The sequence below is a fragment of the Periplaneta americana genome, chromosome 8 (genome assembly GCF_040183065.1).
Source record: "Periplaneta americana isolate PAMFEO1 chromosome 8, P.americana_PAMFEO1_priV1, whole genome shotgun sequence".
Classification (NCBI taxonomy): Eukaryota; Metazoa; Arthropoda; class Insecta; order Blattodea; family Blattidae; genus Periplaneta; species Periplaneta americana.
The window spans coordinates 38824599-38837036 of NC_091124.1; the positions used below are offsets into that span (position 1 = coordinate 38824599).

The 12438-nt window shown below is 35.7% G+C and overlaps 1 protein-coding gene across 1 annotated transcript in view; it reads left to right on the top strand.

Annotated features, from left to right (window-relative positions):
• Rsph3 (Radial spoke head protein 3) overlaps nucleotides 1-12438 on the top strand; it is a 182713-nt gene that overhangs the window by 141425 nt on the left and 28850 nt on the right. Inside the window, exons 7-8 of the mRNA XM_069832746.1 lie at nucleotides 6813-6899; nucleotides 9241-9387. Coding sequence (XP_069688847.1) covers nucleotides 6813-6899; nucleotides 9241-9387 — 234 coding nt within the window. The remainder of the gene's footprint in view (nucleotides 1-6812; nucleotides 6900-9240; nucleotides 9388-12438) is intronic.

Consider the following 12438-nt stretch of genomic DNA (forward strand, 5'->3'; position numbering starts at 1 on the left):
TAAACTAGGAAATATCGCGATTTTGAGTTTGGTCATTTTCATTAGGTTTTTGTTTAATCAAAATACAGTACTATATTAACAATAAGTGTTTTTACTCACGAACTGAGCTGTCCATGTGGACGCATTCATTATGCAGTGTATATTATACTGTCTACAGCACATTAGCGTACAATATAGAGAATGACGTTAAATTTAAAAATAATCATAATATGGATATTTAAACACATTTTTGAAAATGGTGGCCGTTCATTTCGATACAGGCTTCAGTTATAATGTGCAAATTATCGCACTATAGACTATTGTACCTAATTCCAATTACCGGTACCAGTTTCGTCCTTCGTACTAGTAACTCGTGTTGAAATAATTCTGTATCTACTCTAAAAAACAGTACCTTACGTAATGTAAATTCAATCTTCACTTCTGCCCGATCCGAAAAGATAAAATTACTCACACATGCTATCTACTGTCCGTCCAAGTGGTTATGTCGTAGGGTCGTAGAAAGGGAGGAAATCACGTGACAGTTAATTACTTAACGAGGCCCTTTTATTTAAGTTATTTTAAACACTTGTATAATATTACGTAGACGTCCAATTCCTAACAGAAATTAATGTTCTCAGAAAAGAGCTAAGACAGCCCAGCCACTAGCTGGCGAATAAGAGTTGGTGGGGGGGAAACCGGGATACGACGTAGGCAAATGGACGACAGTACCTGTGCGAAAATGATTCAATATTGAAAGCTCTTTCGTCACTGGAAAACGCGAACATATTTTTGAAACGTACTGTTTACTATGACCGTAAGGCTACTATGATTGTATATGCGGTCTTGGATCTGTGTGGAGAACGGTTGAACTTCATTAGTAGAAGGGGTGGGAGTGAAGTACATTCAAAAACTCAGGTACAATAAAAACTGAAGTAAAAATAAAGTGATGTCCCTGTATATACTTACAAGGTTGCCATACACAGGATGTTTCAGAAATACTTTGAAAAACTTTGGGGGCATGTTCCTCATACCAAAACAAGAAAAAAAGTTCATATTAACATATGTCCGAAAATCTTTAGTTTTTAGTTATTAATGAAAGAACATAATGAAACATCCGTTAGATATTGTCAGCTTGGTAGCAAGTGTTGCAATTTTAATCAATTCAGAAACTCATAACAATGAAAGTTTACGTTCAACGTGTTTTGAGGTACAATCTAACAACTTAACTAAAGTTTGTAACCGACAATAATATTGTGAATTTATTTCAACTCAACAATAGGATTTTATTCTTCCAACAATAATTCCTTTCTACAATTCACCTTAAACGCTCTCGTCAACAATTGGATTTTCACTCAACACAGTATTCGCTATAGCACTCCACTGACGGCAATGACAATTTACTTGGACTATTACGAACAACAATGAACTGTTAATCTTAACTAATATTTACAAAGCACTATTTACAAATCAGAACTATCAGTTCACAGTTCTTCTAGCTCAGTCACTCGAGTTCACAGTATCTCGAACCACAGACCTTCAGAGACAGTTCACTGTACTCGAACTCAGGTCCCTCCAACTGCGGTCCACTGCACTCGAACTCAGGCCTTCGGATGCTGACACAGTTACGGACGCACACTCGAGTCGAACTCTGGTACACAAGACTGGCTTGCTTGCTCTGGCTTACTCACTGACTGGCTGACTAATCAACTGAAAACTGCTCCGCGTTCACTTGCGCGCGTAATTTATACTCACACCACAGTTTCTGGAAAGTACGACTTCTCGAATTATCTGGCTATCTCCACTTCGGACGGACTTCTCTAGAATATTCGGGAGGGTCCGTCCCCATTTACTCCGTAAGTAGCAGCTGCGCGCGCACTCTCCCCTCGTCGCGTTGACGTAATACACTCCCTCTCTTCTCTCCGCCGCGCGCCGTCCCTCAGTGCTCCGCGCGATCTGCTCTCTTGCGGGACGCTGGTCGTGAATTCGAATATCACGTCGCTGTCACAATATTCATTTTGTTAGATAATCGAATGTTGTTATTGATACAAGTCTGCTGATGCACCCACTGTATCCTAGATGGCTATGTGTTGCCGAGGAGTGCATGCGTGTGTGGAAGCAAGAGGAGGACATTTTGAACATTTGTTATGAGTTTCTGAATTTATTAAAGTTGCAACACTTGCTACCAAGCTGAAAATATCTAACAGATGTTTCATCATGTTCTTTCATTAATAATTAAAAAAACTAAGGATTTTCAGACATGTCTATGTGAACTTTTTTCTTGTTTTGGTGTGAGGAACATGCCCCCAACGTGTGTCAAAGTATTTCTGAAACACTCTGTATATTCTTAATTTGTGACCATTGTATAGTGGGTGATGTCGGATGAAGAACTGTTTTAGGCTACATCTAATCTGCCATGATGTGAGCAGAGAATGATATAATAAATAAAAAAATTGTATAGGGATAATGTAAGAGGTAAATTTAATTCCTCACATTTTCTTCATTTTGTAAACCATCTTTAAAATTCTGGCACTGGCATATTATACAAAAATGGGGCTTTTTGCATCACAATCCATTGCCATAACTTCATTGCATCTGTCCACCATTTTGTTCTTGTACAAGTACCAGCTTCTCTTCAATGCTGTATACAACAACTCTCAGTTCGTGTCCTGGAATATCTGCCACAGTGTGTGAGATGGAGTCCTTCAACTCTTCAATTGTCGTAGGTTTACTCAAGAACAATCTTTCCTTCAGATAGCCTCACAACCAATAATTTTCTGGCTTAATAACTGGCGATCTTGAAGGCCAAGTTACAGGAAAGTGCCCTCTCATAACACGACCACCAGATTTACTGTTAGCAGGGCATTAACTCTTTTACTGAAAACAGGTATCTCATTTCAGTTTTTACAAGATTCATGCAACTAAATCCTCTCTCACAATTTACAACATGCAATACAATTTTTGCAGTAGACTGTATAACTAAATCAATTGAGGGCTTTGCCGGAAGAAAGGCGGATAGACCTATACGCCCTTCTTCGGGAAAACGGTTTAAAATGTAGTGAATTTACAGTAGCGAAATTTTGTTTTCATTGTGCTGTACATACCTGCAGGACAGGGCTGCGTGCGTGTATAACATTTTATTCAGGTGCGTTTTAAAATCTTAAATTGGATGTATCTCAATTCGCCATATTGACGTATATGCCCTTTTTCCGGCAAACCCCTCAATTACAGGAAAATAAGGCGCTAAGACATATATCAGGATGAGCCCTAAAAGAAATGAGCCACGGACCTACATTTCCTTCCTCATCAGATCCCGGTATTTTTTCACCATTTAATAAAAACTGCACGTAACTTGTTAAAATACATTAATGTTACCAACTCTTTCAAACACATTCCTGATCATCTAGTGTTCAATACGTACTTACAAAAAATAGCTTTTAAGGAATCCAGAGGTTCATTGCCGCCCTCACACAAGCCTAACATCGATCCCTTTCCTGAGTAAGATTAATCCATTCACTACCATCATATCCCATCTCCCTCTAATACATTTTAATATTATCCTCGCATCTACGTCTCGATCTCCCCAAAGATCTTTTTCCCTCCGACTCCCAATTAACACTCTATATACATTTCTGGATTCATCCATACGTGTGCCTACACCTGTGGAGTAACGGTCAGCGCGTCTGGCTGCAAAACCAGATGGCCCGGGTTCGACTCCCGGTCGGGGCAAGTTACCTGGTTGAGGTTTTTTCCGGGGTTTTCCCTCAACCCAATACGAGCAAATGCTAGGTAATTTCTGTGCTGGACCCCGGACTCATTTCACCGGCATTATCACCTTCATATCATTCAGACGCTAAATAACCTAGATGTTGATACAGCGTCATAAAATAACCCAATTAAAAAAAATCCATACGTGCTACATGCCCTTCCATTTCAAACGTCTGCATTTTATGTTTCTGACTGTCAGGTGAAGAATACAATGCGTGCAGTTCTGCGTTGTGTAACTTTCTCCATTCTCCTGTAACTTCATCCCTTTTAGCTCCAAATATTTTCCTAAGCACCTTACTCTCGAACACTCTTAACGTCTCTTCGTCTCTCAAAGTGACAGTCCAAATTTCGAAACTATACAGAAAAATCGGTAATACAGTATATCTGTTTTATAAAATAATTTTAACGTTCAGTTTTTCAAAGCAAACTGGATGACAAAAGCTTCTCAACCGAATAATAGGAGGTATTTCCCATATTTATTCTGCGTGTCATTTATATTTGTTACTGTCGCTGTATTTGAATTTTCCCTCCTTTTCAAAAGATAAATTTCCAATTTTTGTGTTTCCGTTTCATACTATGTTCTTGTGTATTGGTATATACCTTTCTGAATATTGCCCATTCCATTAACATTTAATTTAAATTTAGATTATTCAGAACTAAATAGTTCATACACATCTCTGATTTCATTCCCTTCATAATCATCTTCGTTTCTGAAGTTTTCTTAAGTCCAATGTGGTTGTTGCATTTTTGCACATTTAAATTTATAAATCGAGTAGCAAAACCTGCCGAGTACACACTTTTAAGAAGAATCGGTATATTGTAAAGTCACGTAACCTTTAAATTTAGATAAACCGTGCCTTATATCACTTGAGTGACAGAAACGAGTTCATGAATTGCTATCACTTCCTGAATGTGGCACGATACAAGCTAGAATAACAGAAAGTATAGGAAAAGAGACCTGTTTAGTCAAGATATATTTTTAAATTCGTTGTGTTTGGGACTTTCACATATATATTAGAAACACATTTTGTTAGTTTCTTCCAGAACTATAACACCTAGAGTTATGCTCAACTGATCCATCTATTAATAACGTATACTTTTACTCCAGTGTACAGTATCTTTTCTGAAACATTTATTTTTGAAATATGGATAGCTTCCGAACTACAAACCAGGGGACAGCAGATCTTTAAGAAGACCACCAAAACACAGGCAGGAGACTCTTTATTCATCGCAACTTTCATCCTAGCGAACATGAATTTAAATCCGGGGTTGTACAAAGAGAACATCACCCTGTATTTCTAATGGGATAATGTCTGTAACATTAAATTCTTCGGAATGAAATTTTCCACTTCTTCACTGAACTGTAATTGGCCTAATAAATTAATGTAGTTTTAAAATGTTCACGAAAATGTAAAAAAAAAAATAGACAGGTGCATAGCTATGCTACTTTGCATAGGGTAAACTAGGGTCTGTTGGACAGTCGGGCATGTTGGACACTCCATACTTTAACGTGTTACCACGCCACTTGTGGGCACCACATTCTGCTAGAAGTCAATGACGGAAGTAGCCACGAGTGGGGCTACTTCCGTCATTGACTTCTAGCAGAATGTGGTGCCCACAAGTGGCGTGGTAACACGTTAAAGTACGGAGTGTCCAACATGCCCGACTGTCCAACAGACCCTAGTTTACCCTATCTTTACTTAGACCTAAGTGTAGTTGCTATCACCTGTCGAAAGGTGCATAGCTTTGTTATGCTGCATAACTTTACGTAATGTGTGTATTGCATTCATCTTGTTAGCCTTGTTTTCTTATCATTCTCCTTGCCTTACCATTTTTCTCCTTGTCTTTCCCTTGTTATTCATGTCTTCCCCTTGTTGTCTTTGTATTCTCCTTGTCTTTCCCTTATTAGTTAGTAGTACCTTATTTTGTCTGACAGATTAAAGCCATAAGGTCTTCTCTTCCACTCAACGAGGTTTGATACATACATACACATGAAACACACAGAATATATAAAAAAAGAAAAAACAGAATGCAAGAAAACATAGAAGTAGACACATACGAGAACACTTCAAATAAAAATTGGACAGTTACATCTACCAAAATTATTCTCCTTCCCTTCCACTTGTTTTCCTAGTATTCCCTTTCTCCTTGTTTGTTCTCGTATACCCGTTTTCCTTTACTTATTCTTGTACTTATCTTTCCCTTATTCTCCTTGCCATCTCCTCATTATCTTTGTATTCCCATTTTTTTTTCTTTTATTTTCCTAGTTCTCCGGGTAATTCTCTTCTTCCTTGTCCTTTTCTTGATCTTGTTCTCTTTGTATTCCCCTTGTTTCCCTTATATTCCCCTTGTTTTCCTTGTTCTCCTCGCATTACTCTTATTTTCCTTCTTGTATTCCTTGTATTCCCCTTGTTCTCTTTATCATCTTATTACTGCCCTTGTATTTCCCTTGTTTTCCTTGTCTTCCCCTTGTTCTCCTTGTATTCCTCTTGTACCGGCGAGAGAGGGTTTCGTTTTTATGCTACAGTGAATCCCCAAATTATCTCACATAATCTGGTTAGGAGAAAGACGTAGTTCTACATCTGAAGTACGTAGTTTTCAGCATACCCTCCCTCTATCTGTCTCTCCTGTGTACAGTGACTGCTTATAAAATATCCGACATATTTTATTCATATTCAGCATCATGAATTCAGTTCATCCGGGAAAAACACACATGAAATAAATATTTTAGTGTTCTCAGAGAGAATTACGGAAGTGCATGCAGCAAAGCCTGAGTTCTTTTAACTACAATGATTACTTCAGCGTAACTGCCTGAAAATGTAGGGAGATTTATGAAATTCCAATGAGAAAGTAACACTTTACACAGTCACAACACAAACTTGCGTAAAATAGATGTTTTATTAGTTGGTATGTAAAATGTTATAATAAGAGAATATATCATTTACATGGCACTTTTTATTTAATTAGACATTTGATTTAATTGTAAATATTGTCATGTGTGACGTAGTGCATAATTTGATGTATAAAAACCATAAATAATCTAATCCATTTTACCTCTCTTTTTCTAGGGGTTGAAGAGGGTTTCATGCCGTGGCTGATGACAGAAGTGACGCAAGAAATTAATCAAATGCTCCGGAGCAGAGAAATTCTAACAGGTCTGTTACGTATTGTACACAATGTCTTATTCCAAACTTCCATGACGTTTGTTCGATTATGAAGCCAGTATTTTCCTTTTAAAGCAATAAATAACGTCCTGCTTTCACATGAGTCGTGACTCAAGAATTAAATAAAAATTCATGAGCAGAGAATTCCTAACATGTTTGTTACCTACTCTTATGCGATTTATTATTTTAAACTTTCCAACAGTGCAATATTGTTTCGTTATAAAATCAGTATGTTTCCTTGAAAGCAATAAATAACCTGAGCTGTCTAAACTCTGGTTTTCACAATACACAGCAAGCTTGTATTAACAAACTGTTAATTTTCTAACATTTCGTATGTTGGTCTGTAAGGCTGTATGCCAACCTATATTATTTTGATATAATATGATAAAAAAATATATTTTTAATTTAAATAAACAATCATAGAACTTAACAACACAGACAGTTAATGTCATCCATTAAGTACCAGTAAAGAATTTTTAAGTATAATTATTCAAAAGGATTAACAGATGTTTAAGGTAATGTAAAATAAAACGTTGACGTGGGTGACTTTTTGTCACATCCGTTACAGCGCAAAAATGGCAATAAAATGAAAATCTTCAGAGCAATAATTACGAAAATTCATAGGAATCTAAGAAAAATCGCAAGGTGACGAAATGAGACTGGAAGACCGAAAAAAATGTACATTTTTTTAAATTAACCTCTAAAACTGTGTACATGCTACATCCGTTGCAAAAGAATGGCTGTTCAGTCATGCTTAAAATTTCATTACAACAAAATTATTCATTCATAGACAATTTTACATAATGTTTCATTATACAGCAACTTTATACTGTACTAGTGCTGCACATGAATTAGGTTTTCTTCGGAGCAGTTGTTTGCGCGCTTTCAATCGGAGCATTCCTTTATTCGGATCATATATTGGTTCGAATCCGAGTATTTTTTAATAAGTGTGTAATTTTTTGTTCATTCTCTAATTTTTTCCCTCTTTCATTTTTTCTTTTGCTTGAAGTACTGATTTAGCCCAGGGTTTCCCAACCGGTGTGTCGCGCAGCCTCATGGAGTGTATCGCGAAATTTCGGAATTGAAAAATAAACGTTATGACATCCAGAAAATCTCTTTACAACGCATTTTTTATTTACAACGAAGTCTTTGATATAGTATATTTTATTTTGAGACAGACTTTACTAATGAAAGTGAACACCTGCAACAATGCTTAGTAATTCGTTTACTCTTCCCACTTAGTAATAAACAGAGTTTAGAATCGTCAGAATATGTTGGTCAGTTTCAGTATATACAATACGTATGTGTGAGGGGGTGATAGTGTGACTATTTTATCACAAAACCTTTATTTAGATTTTGACATGGACAAATTTTTAATTCGAAAAAAAAAAAACAATCTTAATCAAGTTCTGGGTTAGATGACAGCAGTACTACTTCAAATAATGTGAGTGAAAATTCCCTTCTGGGTTCACAAAAACGCACCGCGTTTCGTAAATATAGTGATGGATACTTGCTGTGTCGTTTTACATGGCGTGGAGATGAATATAAACAAAATGCCAAGTGTCTTATATGCGGAAATGTTTTTTTTTTCAAATCAGTCGATGATGCCAAATAAACTAAAAATACATTTAGAACTGCCGTTTTCAACGTCATACTTGTGTGAATCAGCATTTTCTACCATAAAAATAGTGAAATCTAAACAATCTTGAAGATGATTTAGTGTTGGCCTGTCAACCATAAGGTCACGTATAGACAAACTCTGTGCAATCCACAAAACGCAGACTTCACATTAATTCAAATAGGTGAGTTTTCGAAAACGATCATATAAATCTTTCATCGGACATCCAGCATAGGTTGGGATTTCTGACACATACCTTTGTTTTTTTCTAATGCCACTCAAGTTGCTGCTTGCTTCTTTTTTTTTTTTTTTAATTGTCGATTGCGTATTAACATCGACATATTTACAACAATGGATGTCCGACACTACATAAGAGTTACTTGTTATTATTATATTATTATTAATAAAACAAATAAGTATGTCGCGATATCGTGGGCGTTCAGTAAAGTGTATCGTTAGTCAAAAAAGTTCGGAAACCACTGCTTTAGCCGACATATTTTTTTTCTACATTTGAAATTCATAGCATTTGGTACAGATAAAAAATGATATTATGATGGTGATGATGATGATGATGATGACGATGATGATGATGATGATGATGATGATGATGATGATGATGATGACGACGACAACGACGACGACACGAAGCGCCACTTCCCTGGCTTCAGTTGATTTTACACCCCTGAGTGCAACTAATTTTGAGTTTCGTTACAGATATCGTACGGGAAATACTAGAAACTAGAGCTGAAATATATAGAGTAATGGGAGAAGATGACGCCAAAGAACTGGGTCTGGACAGCGAAGAAGAGGAAGTACCAAAACCAATCAAAGAAGAAGAGGAACCCGTCACGATAACAGAAGGTGAGGAAATAGATGAAGACACAGAGCAGAGTAAGTAAATGTAGGTGAACAAAGACATTATAATTATTGGATGATGACTGATGATAGCTCTATGCAATCCTTCACAAGTGTACAACTTTGATTTTCTTTACTAAACCTACTGTAATAACTGTCGATATTTGTTGTAACATCGCTTGGGATTCATATTTTTCTGCTATGAAATACCTATGTTTTCTCCCTAAGGTTATAAACGGTGTAAAACATTCCAACAACAATCTCTATAGCTTAGGATTCAGTGTTTATTTCCATATTTAAAAACCTATTGTAAGATCATAAGTAAATAAATATTATAAATATACACAGTGATCCTATATTGCCTGCTCTGAGATACTACCAACAAGGAAAGGTTTTCCATGTGATAACTTCCATTTTTCGTCGTGGCTTACAAGAGAAAATGTGTTTCTGTATTCTTTTTTGGTTCGCCCTATTTTTTAAGGGGAGTTAGTTATTAAGCCATGTCGATGGTCCAGAACCAGACTGTTCCAAGTCCATTTTACTATTTTTTTCAGGGGAGCTATTTTAAGCTCCTGACATTCAAAGCTTCATGAAACAATTTGGAATAGCTTCACAGCAACCTTATGGAGAGGAATATTTACAATTTTGTTAGGTTCATGCAGACAAGAACGGGAACACAATGAAACACAGATTTCTTTCTTATAAAAAGTTGGACTTAGAACAGTCTAATTCTCAGCCATCGACGTGAAATTTGTGGAGATACAACTAAGTTACATTATTTTTTATTTTGTCGTAGCTTTGGTTCTACTTCTCACAACTACCATACGTGTTTTTTTTTTTTTTGGCTTGTTATATTCTCTTTCTCCTTTTAAATATCTTCTAGAAGTTCTAATACATTATAAGACATTGCTTTATTTTTTAATTGAATCGGGGATTGCAAAAACAGCACATGTCACTATGTGTGGCGTATTGACATATGCTGTTTCTGCAATCCCCGATTCAATTAATAAAATGAACACGTTTTAATTAGTACATGCATATAATATTTTTAAAAAAGTATTGTTCACATAAACTTAAAAGTGATAGAAGAATTTTTTTCCAGGAAGAGTAGAGTTTCTTTAACTATTATAGTCTTGGGGCATATTTAAATGTTTGAATAATTTAAAAAATATGATTTCGTCTCATATAACGAAATCTATATCACAATAATTTTAATATTATTTCAATTAATCTGATAGACTAGAATTATTATGCATTTGGTAAGACAGTCCAAAAAATTTTTAAGTCCAGCTGAAATAGTTTTTCTACAAAGTGTGCTAATAACTTGGAAAATGTAGGTTTTGGAAAAACAGCGTTTAAAATATGACGCTACAATTTGAATAAGCACATTTATTTGATATAATTATTCTTGGAATATATATAAATTATATATGAAATTGTTCAGGGAAAAAAGCTATTGAGATCTAATATTATGAAATAAAAAATTGCAACTTTGTACCATGTTAACGACTAACTCCATTTAAATGATTTGAATACTTAGTCCTGTATTTTTTTTATGAAGGAAAACTTCAAGCGATGATTGAGGGCTTTAAATTTTATATTTATTTTTCGACTCTTCCTGACAGGTACGAATTTATTTTCTCAAGAAAAAGGTAACCTCCCAAATTCATCAGCCAGAAACGTCCTTGAAAATTCGTAACTGAGTAATTAGGAAAAGAAAAGATGAAATACAAAAATCTACTGATTAACTTTATAACTGTTTACTGTGTTAATATGAGGAAATCACCTGGCTGACTAGTTTCGAAGTGATGTTCTTCATTTTCCAAAGCCAAAATGAACAATATAACTTCTAAACTAGCCAGCCAGGTAATTTTCTCATATTAACATAGTAAAAAGTAATCAGTGGTTACATAAGAGTTAAAAAGTGTATCGTGTATTGAACAATGGACAAAAATATAGCTTACAATTCTAGCTATAAGACACAAAACAGCTTCCAAGAATATTGTAAAACTTATATTTTAATGGCCTTTTCCTCAGAAAATTGAAATAAACATACTCGACACGACTTTACGTCATATTTTGCTTATCAATTAGAGCTGTTGATCGGAAAATGATCTACTGTCTGTCAAAAGAACGACAGAAGCTTCAATTGAATGACTAAAGGTAAGCGTTCACTACATCGTATCGCACTCATCGGACGAATCGCACGGATCGGAAAAAGACAATCTTTGCTGTAATTGTTAAGTAAACGCGTTCACTGCATCGTATCGCACGCATCGCTTCTCGGCAAATCCGTCCACGTTTCTCGGATGAGCAACTTTTCTGATGCGTGCGATCATGGTCTTCTTTAATCAATCAATTTTAATTGCTCAACTGCTACTATTATGTTGTGCCATGTTCAGTGTCTCGCCAAAATGACAGACGGAAAACTTATTTCGCTTGTAGAAAATTGCGAAGAATTATATAATTTGAGGCGTTCCCATCACAGTAATCAAGTAATTTCTTACATATATATTATGTAATCAATATTTCTTTCGTTTCTTCCTCTTCAATTAAGACGCATGAAGCAATTACAAATTCTTATTCGCTAACATTCATAATTAATAGACCTAACCTCAGCTCCTCTGCTTTCAGTAATGTCAATATCGTACGACGTCATGTTTCAAACAGCTGATAGGGGAATCCGATGAGGTGAAGCCGTTACAGTGAACGCACTGCACTTAAAATATCCGTTGCGTGCGATTCGTACGAGGAGTGCGATACGATGTAGTGAACGCTTACCTTAATGTCCAGTTTCTGGTACACCTCAGTTAACTTTCAGTTACTTAACTGCACTTATAAATTTAACTGCACTAATAACTTTCATGAGTTTCCGAAAAGTTAAATGTAGATTTATTAGCGCTTGTAACTAACAGTTGAGGTAACTTCAAGTTCAGTATCTCTTGTTGTCCATAGATGTCTCCACTAGTATTTTGTTAGTGATTTGTTTACCGTAAAGTTGGGTGACTTTGAATGCCGAGGTGACTTTGAACAGTAATTTAGCGCCCTTCTAAATTA